We start from the raw sequence: 18948 nt of genomic DNA, 5'->3' as shown, positions 1-18948 counted from the left end.
CGTACTGGAAATTGTAATCGTTTAAAAGCGAATAGTAAATCCGTTGGAACCATCGGTATCCGCGGGATCAACACGTCCTCTCCTTTGTGTTTTCCTTTTATGATTGCTGCCTCAATTACATTCTTCATCAGCTTTATTCCACCTAGTCTTGTTCCATTGCATTGTAGAGGTTGATTGTTGTTACGCAGCATGATGGCGATATTTCTTTTAAGTGCAAGTTGTGAGATGGTAATCCAGGCAATTTCAGTGAATTTAAAAACTCCGCCTGCGTCATTCTGGTTCATGACAGTGTCGACTGATTTGAAGGAAACCAACTGTCCTGGAGGAAAATCCAGAATGCGAGTATTCAGATCGTCGACATCTTTATTTTTGCCTCCAATATTGCTCTTTCACCCAGTCAATTATAGTTATTGAACTCTTGTGCTATATCTATAAGCTCCTGTTTTGAGTCTGTGCTGTGACAGAAATCTGTGGGTAATGTGACGAATCCGATCGAAGTGTCCACTGCAACTTTATTATTTCCAATATCTAACAACTGCTTCGCAGATACATTTCTAGTGCATCTTGTTGCAAAAATACTCGCATGTTCGTTGTAAATTGAAGTGTCTTTACGTACTGCCACAAATTCGATTTTAGTTACGCATTTACGGCCGCTTTCTATATTCGATCCCGAATCTAAGATTCCGATCAATCCAGATTTTACTCAATCCCTCGATTGAGCTTGAATCTGCATTTCATTAATCGATCTCGTCTCGAAATCCATCGAAAAAAAACGGATAGATCGCCCTGCTAAACGTTTTGTTTTACGCATGTGCAGAAAAAGTACTTCAGCGATTATTAATGAGTAAAATGGTGACTTTTTTCTTAAAGCTTATCTATTTTATGTATAATCACTAGAAAGTGCACAAAATACAAAAATAAATGATTGGGAAGTCGTAGCGGTAAAATTCTGTAATTCTACCTCAAGATTAGAAAAAGCATAAACGACAATAAACGTTTATTGACCAGCAACGGAACGTCAGTCAATCCAAAAGTTGTCAGTCAGTTTGACATTAACATAATATATTTTAAAATCGCAAGTTTATTTGTTGTTTGTTTTTCCGTTGTCTCAGTTATAGAATAGAATACAGCGGCAATATTCGAACGCGTTCAGAATAAGTTCACGCGCTATCTGTACAAGAAACTGTATGGGGTGTATCCGTTCTACCTACTCATGGATCCCACTCTGTTTGTTCTGAGCATGGTTGGCAATGATCAACTGTATATGAGACGGGAGTTTGCACTGGTCGTCTTCTTGGTGAAGGTGCTTCGTGGAGTGGAGAATCACCCGGAAGTATTGCAGCGCTTGAGCGTGTGTACCGGACCGCTTCGTGTGGCGGCGGCGAAGCCCGCACCTACAGCGAGAACAAATTTGCTCGCCAAAGCACCTCTTAAAAGAGCTCTCCACACCACCAACTTCTTCAAAATCAGACTGACGTGTTTATGTGTTTTTAATAATGTAATGTGTTGCAATTTTTGTTTAGTTTAAGTTCTAAGTTGTCGCATTAGGGTAAACCCTGTAATGATACTTCATGGTTTTAAATAAATAAATCAAAACGAGAATATTATAATCGTTATCTATTGATTCCAGTATTACAGATATTGGTAAAAGTGTACTTAGTACACAAAAACTATAAAACCGAAAGAAAAAAAGTTTAAGCGTCAGCTTATGCTTAGCAATCCAAAAGAATTACTGAGCGCTGGTCTTCAGCTTAAATCCTTGACCCCCGTTTACAAGTAAAGTACAGAAAAAAAAACAGCCACTCGATACATCACAATTACAAATTTTGAGGACAGATTTTGTTCGTCTTCGCTGTCACTACTATCCCAGTCCGATAGCTGAGCTAATACTTCAAGATCGCTATCACTATCACTTGAAAATATTTCCATTTTCACAGATTTCTCAGTACAATCCGTAAAAATTTGGGGATCGCGATTATAGATCAAAAACGTCGAAAATCGATTTGTCAAAACCAGAGATCGGTTATAGAAAACGCATAACTGTCACTTTCATATAAATACCAATCTAAAATCTCGATCCGCCCTCCCAAAGATAGATTGAAGAAAAAGATCGAGAAAACGATCCATGGATCGGTTATAGAAACACTAAAAGTTGAAAATGGATTCAAATGTCAATCTCGATCCGTAAATTAGGGATTGAGATCGAATATAGAAAGCGGCCGTTAGTTTACCAACAACAGTTGGTCAGAGAATAACTGGAAGAGTCGGACCAAAATCAACTGACAACAAATCATGGCCCCATGAAAAATATTTTGTTTGTCACGAAAGTCTTTCAACGTCCTGTCCATTGCTTCCAGTGACCTCTTATGAGCTATTGTGCATTCATTCCTTGCAAACAATTAGTGCATCGATGATTAGATTTGAAATTTATAATTTGATGTTTGTATGAGATATAGAAACGGGGTGTTTGTATTGCTTTCCCGACAATGATTCGATTTTTTCTCTGAAGTATGTTTCCACGCGTTCAATGAATATTTCAAAATCAGATTTCATAAACAAAAATATTAAAAACAATGCAAATAATGCGAGAAAAAAATCTATTTGATTTAGTAAAAAAAACTACATCTGTGAGTGGTTTTCAAAAATGTCGTAAACGATATCGGTTTCCGCAAATATATCATTCTTACACTTATGTCTTCAGACAGAGGACTCTTTTAAGAGTGGTAAAGACATTGCATGAATTTCCACGACCTATGATCTCGATGCTTTAAGTTTCTCAATAGAACTTAAATTTGAGGATACAGAACCCGACGAGGCGGCCATGTTTTCGACTGCAGTCAGGTATTTTCGAGTCCCAATGAACCGGTCACGGAACGCGAAGTATGCGAAAAAATATTATTATAATAAGTTATGCTCAATGAAAGGCGTGATTGCGTCTGAGAAACAAAATGTCTTCGTTTATTAATATTTTATATTACGTTACAAAAGTATTATCACGATAAAACATATTTATACAGAAAACTTACGTGAAAAAAGAAACAACATTTAAAGCCTTGACTTCTAAGCAAATAATAATATTGGGCCGTACATTCTATAAATTATAAAGAAGAATGTTTTTACTAAAAATGACAAGCTCAATTTTGTTTTTAAAATACAAAAATGACAGATAAAAAAAGGACATAAATAAAAGAGACGGAATACCACTATCATGGCCATTGATATTCCTTACAAATATATTGATATTATTCATTAACAATATCTCTGGGCCCATAACCTGATGAGTTATGGGCCGAAAACAAACTACAACATACAATGACCAGGGATTTAATACGATTAAGAAAATAACATGAACTGTCTTAGTTTCTGGCCGAATACAGAGGATAGAAGGCAACATGTCAAACTCAAAAAGGCATAATAGATGGCGTTTACAAATCAAACTTTAACAGCAATTCTTCGTTCGATACTAGTCTCCCTGAGTCTGATCTTCGTACATCGACGCGACGAGATTTCTATGAGCAAAAGTAAGAGATAAGCCCGCCTCGTCACTTATCGGAATTGGAAGCTACGATTTTCGAAAACGAGGGCGGGGCGGGCTACAATCGAAGCGATCCGCTCTTTTTTACGACGGCAAATGATCGAGGTGGTACGGTGCGCTCACCTACCCCCTCAAGCAGGTGCTGACAGGGCACGGGACCTTTAGCCATTACCTGCGCCCCGTCGTCAGCGTGCAGACGTTGATGTGGTTTGCAATTGCTAACGGGTTCGAGCGAGCACTCAGAGCTTTGTGTGCCTTTCCAATAGGCACACTCAGACCCCGCGCTTACCTTTATAAAAACCGTGCCGAACCGAGCTCAGACTACTCCTCTCCAAGACATTTGAAGAAGGTTGACTGGCACTATCTCCCACACCACTGCTTAATCTAGGCATTACACTTAAAATTAACTTAAATAAATATTTTACAAAATATACAATAACAAACACCACAAATAGTCAAAAAAAATCAAATTGATGGCAACGGCGCAGCCGCCCGGGGCACCGCCACGCGCGCGTGTCAGCGTGCAGCGCCCTAGCGACTGTTGCTGGGAAACCCGCAGACAGCTGCTCTGGTCCGTGGCTAGACACTGTGTCCGTTACCAGGACCACCAGTGGGAAAGATAGCAGAGGGTTTTCAAAGAATGAAATAAAAGTCCAACACAGATGTCCAAGTATGTGAAATGTCACGGCATTCGATTTACATAGCGGTTCCTGTTAAAATTGAATTGCTGCAATCTTATTTATATGCGTAATGCGTTTAATGTCAAATTCAATTTCATTAAATAAAACTATTTTGCATGTACTTCTGACATTTGACGTCTCAATCGACCAATTTATATTAATAATTAATTAATTATTCATCCTATTTTTGTAATAAGAATCGATTGTATATCGATTAACTTATCTATATCATAAAGCAACATTGTTTTAATCTGAAAGTAAGGGAAGTCAGTATTAATTTGATTAAAATTATTTAATTTCTAATCCCATTGTAAAACTGCATAATATTTTATAATTAACAATAATATTTCATTTGTGTTACATTAGGCCCTGTTTTGCCCGTCTCCTTTGCATACCTGTAGGATCTTGGCCATTCCGCTATTTTAGCGACGTTCTATTTTGATAGATATGATTGGAGTTCTATGCAGCGACGATAAGATAGATATATTCACCTTAATTTTTGTATGGGAAACAGAAAAGGGCTGTTGTATTGCTTTCCCGACAATGATTCGATTTGTTCTCACCTTTTAAACCTTAGACCTCCACGTACAATACAAGACCAAGACACGGAAATCCGTTCAGCCGTTCTCCACATTTAGCTGAGTTACGAACAGAATTTCATTATTATATAAATTGATGATTGACTAGGAATGCTCCTACTTTCACTGATTTATTTTTATGGCCTATAACAAAGAATACCTGAAGGAATAAATAAAAGAAACAGAACGAAATGTGACTTGAGAAAATGGCGGTTTTTTTAAGACTTGAAAAAAGGAATGTTACCAACTCACAGAAAAATCTACTAGAAATAATGTTGCCAATATAAAAGGTATAACATTGATTTATACTTACACTCCCCTTCAAGGTAATACCTCTTTATAGATACCACACTTATTAATAAACTTACATAACATATTTTTATTTAGGGCTTTTGTAAACATAGAAAGAAAGAAAGAAAATAACTTTTATTACGTGCTTGTGACCCAGAAATACATAAGGACGAATTGTACAAAATTGAGACATTAAGGTAAGAATATGCGTCGCAAACACGCAATACGGCCGTCGCTCAGCTTAATGCTGCAACCCTGAGAGAGACAGAGTCACAGCGCTGATTTTCAGCGATAGCCGACGTCCTAACGTGATGACGTCAAATCGGTAGTATATGTATATAGATTAAAATAAAATAAATATAATGTTAAAATTACATATACATAGAACAAAGTAAATAAATAGAATATTAAATCATGTAATATCTGCATGTGCGTAACTAGCATTAAAAAGGTATATTAAAATGGCATGGCAACAATCAGATAAAAGTTATTAATCTGTGCCATGTTGGAAGTTTGGAAGTCGTCTGAAGTCTTATTCTTATGTTGGTATGTTGTGTCTGTACTATGGTTTATGAATTATGATCTGTGAATATGATAACAATGGCGAACGACGCTAACTACAGAGAAATAAAAAGAAGTAATTATGCAATCGAAGGTCGAAAATACTGTGATGAGTAATGTGGTTGTGTATATATGAAGATGGTAGTTTGTGCAGTGAATGAATTTTAGTATGTGCGAGAAGGTCGAAGATGTGTTGTAATCAATCTGGTGAGTAAAAGAAACACAAAAAATAATAATTTTAAAGTGTTTTAGACTCCAATAGGCATCAGGGCGGATAGTTTTGTACGCTATAGTTGAAATAATTTGTAATTTGTACGCTATAATTGAATAAAACATTGGTGCATGAATAATCGGTGCTATATTAACATTTAACCTAACAGACAATACTTACAGACAAGAATTACATGCTAAGAGAAGAAAAGGAAAGGACACAGTGAGGCAGAGAGCACCTTCAATTGAGTGCGTTCAAGAAGAAAGACAAGAAAAAGCAGCCCACGCCTCAGGAGCCCCCTCCACCAGAGCATGTATGTCATGACCCCAGAGGTATGAAACATTATCATGGAATAAAATAAAAAGACTAAAAATTTTGGCCAATTTGTTCCTGTAACAATGTCTTTTTGAGATGGTATTTAAATGCTTGTTTTGTTTTCAGACGTCGTAATGGTGGAGGGAGATCATTCCAACAGCGTGTGGCTGCAAACTTGAAACATCCTCTAAAAGCTGTAGTGGTATGCATAGGCACCACAAGGGGGCAAACCATGGAGCGAAGACCGCGATTCATTAGGTTGTGTTTCCAGGTCAGCCTGTTAAATAGATATTCTGGATTTTGACTATTAATAATGGCAAACAACATATTGGCCAAGTGAAGCTTCCTCCTGGCAGCCATCTTTAATAATTTAAGTTCATTTATGTATGGTGTTACATGGCTTCTTCGAGGAATATTAATACAGAAACGAGCACAGGCATTTTGGATCCTTTGTATAGCGTGATCCGTTCTGGTAAGAAGGCATGGTCCATACACTATGTCGCAGTAGTTTAACTTGGTTAGAATGAGACTATCAACGAGTTGTTTACGCAATGGGATACTCAAATATTTTCTTATCTATACTTCTATACTAATATATAAAGCTGAAGAGTTTGTTTGTTTGTTTGTTTGTTTGAACGCGCTAATCTCAGGAACTACTGGTTCGATTTGAAAAATTCTTTTTGTGTTGAATAGACCATTTATCAAGGAAGGCTATAGGCTATATAACATCACGCTGCGACTAATAGGAGCGAAGACATAATGGAAAATGTGGAAAAGACGGGGAAAATTCTAACCACGTGGACGAAGTCGCGGGCAACAGCTAGTTCCGTATAAAACCTTAAGCCTATAAAAACAATTCTGCAGAACTTTGTTTACGTGAGCCTCGAATCGCAGCTCGGGATCCATGACCAGTCCCAGATTGCATGCCTGTTCGACTCTCTCAATCTTCTCGCCCCTGACAACCAATGCAGGGTCCGCTGACAAAATTGAACTCACTTGGTTCCTAGAACCCAAAACCATAAATTTGGATTTAAGGGGGTTAAGAACCAGAGAATTATTTTCCGACCATACAACCACTCTGTGCAAGTCCTCGTTAATTTTCTGCACAGCTAGAGAAGTCTCATCTGCTTTGAAGGACATGTACAGTTGTATATCGTCTGCGTACATATGGTATTTGCAGTTAACGAAAGACTTAGTGATATCAGCACTGTATAGGATGTACAGCAAAGGCCCCAGAATAGACCCCTGAGGGACACCTCTCGACACGTGGAGGGAGGAGGATGACACCCTCGACCCGTCCTCCTTATGCATTTCTACATATTGAGACCGGCCCGAAAGGTAGCTCTTGAACCATTCCACTGCATTATTATCAAAGCCGTAAAAGGCTAACTTGGACAACAGCAACGTAGTGTCAATTGCGTCAAAAGCGCGGGAAAAGTCCAGCAGTGCTAGAATTGTACCCTCCCCCCTATCGCGCGCTTCAAGGATGTTACCTACCACATCAGCCAAAGCCGTTGCAGTACCCCTACCCTGTCTGAAACCCGATTGCAGGTCAGGAAGAACTCTATTGACCTCAAGATAATCAATTACCTGAGAGTAGACTACCCGTTCCAGGATCTTAGAGAGACAAGGCAGAATACTAATGGGTCTCAAGTCCTTTGCACTAGCCGGATTACTGTTTTTAGGTATAGGTCGTACGATGGCGCATCTCCAGAGTTCAGGGAATGTACGCGTAGTTATGGAACGGTTAATGATATCTGTGATGGCCTTCAGAGTAGTTGGTAAAGTTAACGCTATCATATCCAGACTAATACCATCAACACCTTGCGCATTAGACCCTAGGCTCTTAATTATCCTGAGGACAGTCTCCGCGTTGGTCACTGTGAGCGAGAAAGTAAACATATCAGCCGAAAGATCAAATTATCTTCGGTTTTTATATATTTGAGAACTAGCTTACCCTTTTTAATTAACTCTTATATATAATGAAATCTAATATCAATATGTTTTAATCTCTTGACACTATCTGTATTTGCAACCATTATGGCACCCTGATTATCACTACTTGACTTATCTTTTCAATATTTAAATCATTTATAAGATTAATAAGCCATAAGCAAGCATTAGACGCAGCCATACTGATAGCTACATATTCAGATTCTGTGGAGGAGATACTAACACTAGTTTGCTTCTTGGAACACCATGAAATTAAACAATTTGCAAACATGAAACAATAACCCGTTGTTGATTTTCTATCTCTTAAATCTCCCCCCCCCCCAGTCAGCATCACAGTAACATGTCATTATTACATTTATATATTAGGCTGTAATCAATAGTATGTTTGATGTACCTTAATACTCTTTTTAAAGCTGTTAACAAGAAATGATTTGCTTTATTTTGATATCTACTTAATATGGTCACCGCTACACATATATGCCTGGCTTTGTTCTCAATGCTGCATAAGACAGACAATCTATGATTTGTCTACATTTCTTTTCAACATTTTTATCATTCACAGAATTACACTTCTAATATTTTTACATTAAAATTAGGATCCATAGGGGTACTCATTTCCTTACAATTTTGCATTTCAAACTTCATGGTCCATGTCTCAAACGGAGTCTTTCCTGGCTCGTTACTTTTGCTGGTTCTGTTTAATACATATGCTGCTGTTTGAACAGCTTCCGCCCATAACTTCTTTGGCAGCCCTTTCGCATACATCATTGTTCTTGCTGCTTCAAATAGAGTCCTGTTTTCTCGCTCCGCTTTGCCGTTTTGCTCTGGTGTATATGGCACTGTGGTTTGATGTGTAATACCCCGTCTATCAAACAGTTCACGCACTTCTTGTTAAACGAACTCCAACCCATTGTCACTACGAAAATGGCGTAAATAGCGTATCTTATTGTTAGTGGTATTTTCAGCCTCATTCATAAAGTTTTCACTTAATTTTTCCCTTTAACAAAGTACACTGACCTGAAGTTGGAGTAATCGTCATCGGACGGTACCTCCATAGGCCCACACGTGTCAGCATGTATAAGCTCGCACACCCTAGTTATTTTGGTTTCACTCGTGCTGAACGGCAAACGATGTATTTTTCTTGAGCACAGTTTTTACGTGTAGTAAATTTTGATGGGCTAGTCTTTCATGCCACTCTTTAAGACTTGGTTGCACTTGAGTCACATTTGCTTCTAATGTGGGTAATGTACATCCAAGAAATACATATCTCCATTACGATTGGCCTCTGCACACAGTTTATTTTGTTTGTATAATTTGCATTTGTTATCGTTTGTAATCATAATATAACCTCTATCTGTCACACAATTTACAGATAACAAATTTGTTTTAAGTTCCGGCACGTATAGAAATTGTCTATAGTCGTATCAATCCACTGTCGTCCGTCATAGACTTGCAGCGCCACCTTTCCGCAACCATGTGCTCTAATCGCACTGCCATTACCGATAGCTACAAATTTGTTGGGTAATGGTGTATACCTTGTAAACAAATGACGTTCACGACACATTTATGTTGGCTGGCACTACTGTCCACTAGCCACTGCGACTTTTGAAAAAGTTCTCTTGAATTCACAATAACAAATGCATTACCCGGATTACTGTCTTTTTCCTTGCCTATTCTAAACCAACACTCTTTTTTTAGATATCCCATTTTTTTACACAGTATAAACACTTTTTAACCTGCTATTATCATTTTTCGAACTGTTATTATTGCGATGATTATTATTATAATACTCGCTCTAAATATGTCCCAGTTTATTGCACTTATAACACTTAACTTTATTATTTTCAACCTTCTTCGCAACAAAAGCCGCTGACTGCTGAGGTTCGTCTTCTTTGTCTTTAAATCGCTCCTCTTCTATAAGTAATCTAGCAACGAGATTATCGTAAGTTTGTTTTTCATCCGGTGCAGATTCCCACGCGGAGACAAAATGTTTGTACTTACCTAGTAGCGACATCTACACTTTAGTTATCACGAATTTTTCTGTGATGTTTTCTCCCATCTGCTTGAATCTGAAATGTAGACATATCCGTTCCCTCTTCATATTTATACTGAAAGAATCGTTGTTGCACGATATGTATACTAGTTTCTGATGTTTGCTCCTAAACACTAGAAAGCTTCTTCCACATTTCCGCAGATGTCGAATATGTTAAAATGTGCATCATTGCATTTTCAGACATTTTTGTCACAAGCCATGTTTGTGCTTTTGCATCTTGCTTCTCCCACATTGCTTTTTCAGCTGCATTTTCCGGTTTCACACGTGCTCCTTGAACTACATCCAGAAGTTGAAAAGAAAATTTTGGATTGGAATTTCCACACATTTCAATTTGACACTCCTCTAGCTTGATGTGGGAACCGAGCGTTTTATTTTCTTCCATTTCGTTTCTTTTACTTGTACTTTTTGATTTTTTTTCCCGTCGACTCAACCTCAAACTCCACCTGGCGTGACGACGCGACGCCGACGTTTTCTTAACTTTCCTCGCAGAATTACTTTTACGAGTTATATATATGTTTAACGACCTATCTTTTTACTTTATTCAAACTCAGGGTTATGTGACTGGGCCCATAACCTGAAGGAATAAATAAAAGAAACAGAACGAAATGTGACTTGAGAAAATGGCGATTTTTTTAAGACTTGAAAAAAGGAATGTTACCAACTTACAGAAAAATAATCTACTAGAAATAATGTTGCCAATATAAAAGGTATAACATTGATTTATACTAACAATACCTATGAAGCAGCACCCTTTTTTTTTTGTCCAGGTTGAAACTCTAATGACGTCAACGCCGAGGTCACGGCGAGGGGATATGTCGGACTCCCACCGACTAAAAACACCCCGGGCCCCTTCAACTGCCTGAGCCAGAGCCACGGGATCGCTCGCGTATGCTTCAGCGCGACTGACCGGCCTATGTCCTGATGGACTTCTTCTAGAAAGATTGCTCATTCCTCGTAAGAACGGACAAGCAGGACGACGCATCCGTCTCCTTCTTGGCCTGTTAGCTGGTCGAATGGCAGGGTGCCCCCCCTGCCACCCGCAGGCCCGACCTTACGGTGGTCGCAGGTCGTAATGAAGCAGCACCCTGGAAAATGAATCAGGATTTAAATCAGCAATAGTTTGCCACATTATCCATGTGCTGTTCTGGCTTGTTTGTGGCCTCATGTTGCTGGTGTTGTTTTATATGCCACGAATAGCAAATAAATTTGCAGCGGCAGTATTTTTTTCAAAAATAAAGCTATCGTTGGCGTTTAGTTATCGTTTAGTTTTAAACATTGAGTTCATAGCGTGATTCCAACCCTCGGACTGATTTGTAGTTTTATGATGTTCGTCAAAACTACACCAAGATATAATTAACCTCGGTTTGATCCAGAAACGCTTCATATACGTTATGAAATTGTGATTTTTTTTCGTCATTGTTGAATAAAGAACATACAGATTCCATATATGCCCAACTATCTGAAATATTCATCTCCGGAAAATCGGCGACAATTCTCTTCTGATGTTGTTTCCTTATTTTTATTAGTTTGGCCTTACCCCATACTATATTCTGCTTTCGGAAAAGTTTCTTGATAAGCCTAAATAGTCGCTTCTTCAAAATCAGAAATATATTTTTTTAGTTGCCGATCGAGTTGTGATTGCATTAGGTAAAACAAAGTTGTGCATGCTTTTTTGTTCTTTTTGTTAAATAGTGCGTATACTAAGAGAACAATATTTGTTGTAGCCATGGTGCTACCTAAATCCCCGTATATAGTGAACAGGTGCTGAGAAGGCTTCGGACAACTTTTAAAGGATCCGTCATTGAAATAATTTTGATACACTTTTGAAGAGCTCCTTTGATGCATTTGAGCAAAACATCAAAATTCGTAAATCATCATCGTCTAAATCGTATTCAGCCAAAAAAATCGTTGAAAGTCGCTGGAACTTCCACTTTAGACCTTTGCTCAAAACTCATCTTGCTCACCACATTTTTTTTATTCCTTCCCCTGTACATAGACATGACTGTCTTCGTAGCCTTGTTGTAGTCTTGAGTACAATTTTCCTTATCAAGACTACGCTTGAAGACAATGTTTCCAGCTGTGGTAGTTACAGTCCCAGAACATTTATTTTCTTTTTGTTGAGCGCACCTCCAGAGGATTTAGCCGTTGCGGTAGCGTGAACGACAAAAGCAGACAGGAGTGGCAAAAGTAGACATCAGGTGGTCCTGAATTACTCCGCAGAGCGGCTCGTCCCACAGCTTCTAAGATGATGGGCAACCAGATAAATTTGCACTTGGGCAGGCGAGTCTCCAGGCATCCACAGCCTCAGAGAATATCGGCACTTTAAAATCAACCAGTATTGGAGCTAGAATTTTCCTGGTTAATTTATTAGTGCCGTGGATAGATACGCTAGTAAGCTAATACTTGAAATTTTGCAGATACCGAGACCGGGATCCGAATGGGAAGTGTGGCTTGGGTCCAAGTCCGGTCATCATTGGATACATTTAAAATCGAAGAAAGGGTGTATTTAATAATTGCATCCATTTTGTTTAGTTTAAAAAAAGGATTTCATCGGGAATTTAAAATAATATTAAATTATTTAATGATGTGTGCTAGTACTAGCGGTGTCGACATAGTGGCCAATGGAATTGAATTTAGTTTTAAAAAAAAAGGAAGTCATTAAGAACTATGTACATCTACATCACTTCCTAGGGTCTCGTTATCCAGAAACCATCAAGCAATCAATCAATCAATCAATCATTACATTTAAACCAAACATTAAATTTGGAATTTAGCTGAAGAATTATTGGGTGAATAGCTAAACTAAATATCACCGGCCCAAGAGGATCACCTTGCTGACAGCCAAGAGCACATTCTAACAGGTTGTCCCGATATAATAATCTTGAAGGTGGTTTGATGGTGGTCTATAGAATTGCCAAAGGAAACTATAAAGGAGAAAACCAAACTCCATAGAAACTTGGGCCTGGCGTTACAGAGCTGGAATTTTGCCATAAATTAGAGCACTTAGGAAGATTCCACGAGCCCAATTTTCACGTCTCTCAGCAATGACCAAATTGGTAAATCAGACAAGGTTTAGTTACATGTTAGGTTATTGTTTAACTGCTCTACACTAGGAATTTCTCCTGTAGCGTGGGTGTGTTTACAAACATTAAAACTCACATACACAAACTCCCAGATCCGGTACAACTGCATGTATACAAGTATTTGTTCCGTGCAGGAATCGAACCCAATGCTGCACACCAATTGCTCAGCCACCATTGAGGGTGTTTTCTACGTAAATATGAAATGCACATGGGCCGAACTGTAGCGCTTGCTACCTATCATGATGAGGTTTAGGTACTTTCTTACATAAAAAGCGATTCAGATTAATATTCGTGAAAACCTCAGCAGAAAACTATGTTTGCTACTCGTAGATAAGGCCTACTTAGATCAATGACATTTTAAAACATTGTAAGTACTACTAGGGGATTTGATGCTATCTAAAATTACAATAAAGAGAAATTGCAACAAAAGGTTTATTAAAATAAAATAAAAACCGTATTATTGAGATCGGGCTTTATTAATCACCTTCTTCGTTAGGATTATCATTATATAATAATACATTATCTAGGAATTGTGCAGGAGGAAAATTGACTACCCTGGTGCCGTGCGCAACCAAGATACCATATTATGCTCATGGTGTGGGCACAGCATCCAACCAATCTGCGCCTTTCTATTGTGTTGCAGCGGTCCGTTGCTATTCCACCATTAATGCACAAGCTCATGCTCCAATCGTCAGAAGAGCAACATGCACATCCGGTTTCCCAGCAAAGGACAGCAGGAACGCAGGCATCCAATATGCTAACGAGGGTCAGTCAGAAGGCAATCAGTATCGGAGTCCAGTGTTCGAGCAGAGGTTTTAATATTGTAATGAATTTCGAGAATATGAAAAACACATTCACTTGCACAAAGATAGGTAAAGCGAATGACACTAATGAAAAAGCGATGACAATTGTCAGACGTTAACATTGTCATTTTCTAGTGCAATCCATGTGAAATACGCGTTGAATTGGATTTTTTCAATTATTAATAGCCTTTAATATTATGATTTTTATATAGAAGAGATGATCTACAATTATCCTCAACTCTTTGCAACAAACACTTTCATCTTTAACTTTAATGGCTTCTAATATCACTGTGCCAGTCGGCAAAAGCAAGAGTAATATCTAAATACTGCCGAAAAGCCTTTTCCCACGAGACTGGGGAGTAGATGGTATATCTAGATGGGGCCCCACTGTTCGAACAAGTTCAATAAAATGATGTATCAGGCTGTAAATAAAGTTGTGTTTATTGCTGGCGATATTTGAAGTGTCTGGAAAATAAATGTAACTAAAACGAATTAGAATTGAAGAAGAATTTGAACTGAATTTAAAGAAACAAAATTCTGTCGTTCTTTTCCTGATGTTGATGATAATGTTTTGCTCCCACTCCCAAGATGGCGATAGTAGTCAAAATAGCAGTTGCAATGGTTTCATTACACGGATTTGGTTAGCTAGCCAATTGCCGCCATTGCCAGTACGTTCACTTTCGAATCGTTTTCTTTCTAAAGGAAGCCTGGATTTTTTATAGGAGCTCACCGCACAAAGTGTTGTGAGCTTCAGAATTCTCTTAACACTTCACTAGTTTTCAAGGATGTCAGAAAGTGGAAAGTTTTTTACTAAAGGATTTTTCTAATATTGGGGACCCTAGAAGGTGAAGTGAATATCTACAACTTTTATACCTGGGGCTAATGAATATTTTTTTTGTAATAATGATTGATTTTGTATTAATGGCTGATTGTTGGGGATGAAAATTACGCATTTATTTGTGTTTAAATCAAGGCCAATGAAATGAAGTTCATTTTTTAAAGTAGTAAATTCTTCTGTGATTGTGTTAATATCGCCTAATAAGGTTCCGTCATCTAGATACCATACATTTAATTTTGATTTAAGTTTCCTGATATTTGGGTGTATAGCTAAACTAAAAATGGCTGGTCCGAGAGGATCTCCTTGTTGGCAACCGACGGAAGATTTCAAAAGATTATCTCTATACACTAATTAAGAAACATTCCTTCCGAGGTATGGTAAGATAGGAGAAAAGAAATTTTAGCTGCCGTACGTCTATAAGTTGATCCCACTGCAATCGGGCGTATGCCTCCGTGTTTTTTGCGAAAAGCACAAATATTAGCACCGTAAAGTGTAGCCTTCTAGCATCAGGTTAGTCAGAGCAGTAAGCTCTATCAAAAGGGACTCACCGGCTTCACCAGCGCTGGGACCCGTCAAATCCTTTAAATACTGAGGAGACAGGCCATGCGGCCAGCAGAGCCACTTCGGAATGAGCCTATTGCTGCGACTAACTGGTTCACTGAAATTTGGAATGAGTGTAAATTTGGGTCTGGTGGGTCAGGAAAAATAAGGTTGTCGCCAGCAGTTGGGTGTTTGCTCTCCAGAGCACTGAGTGTTTCTGGAGAGCACAGTGCGACCTCGTCATCACTAAACAATACTTTAGCGGCTCCCCGAATATCACCTTCACTTTATTTACACTCGACAATGCGAGGTGTTTTTTATATGAGAATTTAGCGTCAAAACTGAAGTTCAATGTGGAACAGTTTATTTTAATTTTTCAGTAACCAAATTTTTCTGTACGTGTAGACCTTTATATGGGAAGGTGACTAATTGTTCCCAGGCAGTTATTGTATTATCTTGAGATGCAAGGCGAACACATCTTGCAAGCTGCAGAGCAACTGAAGGCCTTGCACCCCGAGGAATACGTTTTAGAATAAGAAGAGATTTTTTTTAAATAGATAATTTTTGCCAGAGTGGTTGAGTTGTTGTCGAGTAAGATTATTGGGGCCAGAGCAAGAGGCCGCACTTTTCGTTTTGTGGACTTTACCAACATGTATCCTCAAGCCCCGGTTACCCTTAAAATATCTGAGTAAGGACAATACGGGCAGCATACCAAATCACCCGCAGAAGATGACGTGGGTTGAATAACAACACCCACCGATACATCACCGCCCGCACTCGAGGACATATATATTTTTAAAAGTTAAAAATAAACACAAATTGTTCAAGTTCGCCGTGCACGTAGAACCGTCAGCGTCGCCGCACCGTCGTTTGCACCAAAATCCTTATACTTTTGAGTTATTGAGCGCATATAATCGTTCATAATACATAATTTACACTAAACAATTCCCGCTTTACAAAGCGCATCACTCTCGGTCTAGAATTACCCTCTTTGAAGGATTTTAATTTTGCAATGAGTGTCCGCTCCCGCAATACGCTGCTCGATCCTGCACTGCCAAGCTGGAACGGCTGGTTTTGGTCGTGTAGCGTTGTTATTCGGTCTTATTGCAACATTAGCTACACGACATGCCGTTAGAGCCGCACAGTACAAGATCGAGTGCGTGTCGGTGAGGTCTACACTGCTCTCAAAATAGGTTGGGAGCAGTGAATCTAGGACACCCATTATGGCCTTATTTTTATTATGCATGGGCAAACGAGGTACTCGGGGCCTAAGACCCGGAGGGGAAGTCCGATATTCTCGAATCACATCCTCCAAAGAACTCCTTATAAGATCATTGCACTGGGTACTTACAGCTATAGCACCGTCGTCATGTTCCCCATCAAGGTTGGTAGGCGGCGTGCCAGGCACTGGCACTACCGTTAGTGACGGGGCACTGACGACAGGGCTAATCCGCACCTCAGAACGCAATCGATCAAGCGTCGCGTCATCCAACCTGCGATTACGTTGGATGACCCGCACCTGATCCGATAATCGCTGTGCCGATACGTCAAAGTCCGGTTCAAGGGCCTGAAACAGAGAGAGCGTTCTTGATCGGTACGCGGTGAGGTTAGTTCCTCCCCCTGTCGCCCCGTAGTAGGCGCGCATGACGTTCTCATTCATTCGTTGAGTCCATCTCATGCGCTGCACTACACCACCGGGAGCGGGAGCCCTGTTCGAGGCCGGTTGGCCTGAGGACGCCAAGCTGCTCGGCGGCCGGCGCCTCCCCTGCCGACGTACAGGTGTTAGCGACGTCGGCGGGGAGTAGTACTCGTCGCTGGAGCTCGACGCGACTGCAACTGCCGGCGCTGGACTTCGGTCCGGCGGCAGCTGCGAGGCGGAGCTCGGCGACGAGTCCGGGGATGGTGGGCGTGCAATTTGTCTCCTTCTGTTTCTTGTCAACATTAAAATCTCCGTTTTTTCATATTTTTATTTTCTTGACATCTGTCACTTCTGGTTTTACTGGGATTTTATTATTGAAAAACATGTTTCTTGGAATATTTTGTATAAAATGAGGTTTGTTGTTGTAAATATTATATTTCCAGTTATGTAAAATATATAAAATAAAATAAAAGTGAATAAATATGGAGAAAGAAAATTTTGACTTGCTGCGTTGCGTTGACACAGATTATTATTATATAACAATAATAATATTATTATAACGATGACAAACATGACATGTCATGATGTGTCATTAAGGCGCAGCCGCTCAGGGCGCCGCAACTCGCGCACTTTGGCGGCGTCGCCCTAAAAAAACTTTCCAATCTTCTGCACCTCTTTAAGTTTTTCTTGAGATATATGTAGTATACAATAACGTATAACGATGGATTTTATTTTATTTCCTAACAGAAGAATTTAGCAGCTTGTTTTTTGAGTTGCCTAGCAACTCCTGTTGCAGCTCAACGATTTTCAATACTACAATATTATATGTATATTTTAACTTAAATCTTAAGAATCACATTGTCGATATATATTTTTAATATTAATCTTGGTTTACATAGTCTCTAATAAATTCCAAAGAAATAAGATATAATAATAGATATAAAGAATACTCAAAATATCAAGTCTTTAGTTTAGTTGCAGTCTTTAGTGATTACTGTGCGGGAAGGTCATCATAAAAAGAATGGCAATTAGATGGCAATACACTTTTTAGGTCTTGCAAATCCTTTGATACTTCCGATTTGTATTCTAGTTTAATGCTGTTAATTGGTGGGACGTTGTGGTGACGGGTGAAGCTCGTCATCAAAACTAACTTTATACTAAATTGTGTCATTTGGTCTGTATTCTAGCATACGTAAATCTGTGACGACAGGGTAACCTGCTTTTTTACCAGGCGTTATAGATTTATAAATTAATTCTTACGAAAAGTTGTAAAAAAGTAAAATCTGAATAACGAGCTTCGTAAGGCATAGGATCACTCCTAGCAGTTTTACTTATAGCCATGTATTGTAGTGGAGAGTAAAATTCTACCTTTTAATTAACACTGTACCGAATCACATTCCATGTGAGTGTGGGATTGGTTTGATGTTACGAGATGGAAACAAGCACCACGTGGTATGAGTATAAAAGTTTATTGGTTACACTAATTGCAATGTATATACCGCACATGCAGCGTTGAAGGGCAGCTCGGAATATACACAAGTATTAGAAATATTAGTATAATAAAGTTAGCATAGTTACACACTTTAACATAAGAAAAGCAAGGCACAGAAAAGACTCGGTATTGCGCGGTTAATGCGAAGCAGATTCGAGCGTGCATTCGCGGTCGTAGTCAGTGTCGCTCTGCCGGACGCGACCGAGCGATGGCGGATGCGCCGTCCCTGCAACGGCCGCGAGAGGGCGTGCGTGGGCGCAGAATGGCGGGGCGTACAGCCAACGCGCTGCGCCAGGGTGCACCTACTTCACACGACTGTTTAGTGTGCGTCGCCACATGAGTATGGCCCTTTTCTAGGTACTTTTGAGTAATTACA

The 18948-nt window shown here is 39.2% G+C and overlaps 1 protein-coding gene across 1 annotated transcript; it reads right to left on the bottom strand.

The window, feature by feature from the left end:
* Positions 1 to 7111: 7111 nt before the first annotated feature.
* On the bottom strand, positions 7112 to 17383 carry LOC113503948. The gene is made up of 5 exons (XM_026886093.1): positions 16428 to 17383; positions 15450 to 15559; positions 8748 to 8948; positions 7243 to 8051; positions 7112 to 7174 (listed from the first exon to the last, which is right to left on the bottom strand). Exons 1-5 carry the CDS (start codon positions 17381 to 17383, stop codon positions 7112 to 7114), a joined length of 2139 nt encoding a protein of 712 aa, XP_026741894.1.
* Positions 17384 to 18948: the final 1565 nt, after the last annotated feature.

This window comes from Trichoplusia ni, chromosome 20 (assembly GCF_003590095.1).
Source record: "Trichoplusia ni isolate ovarian cell line Hi5 chromosome 20, tn1, whole genome shotgun sequence".
Taxonomy (NCBI): domain Eukaryota; kingdom Metazoa; phylum Arthropoda; class Insecta; order Lepidoptera; family Noctuidae; genus Trichoplusia; species Trichoplusia ni.
Note: the sequence above shows the minus strand (reverse complement) of the source record. Positions and strands in the feature narration are given on the sequence as shown.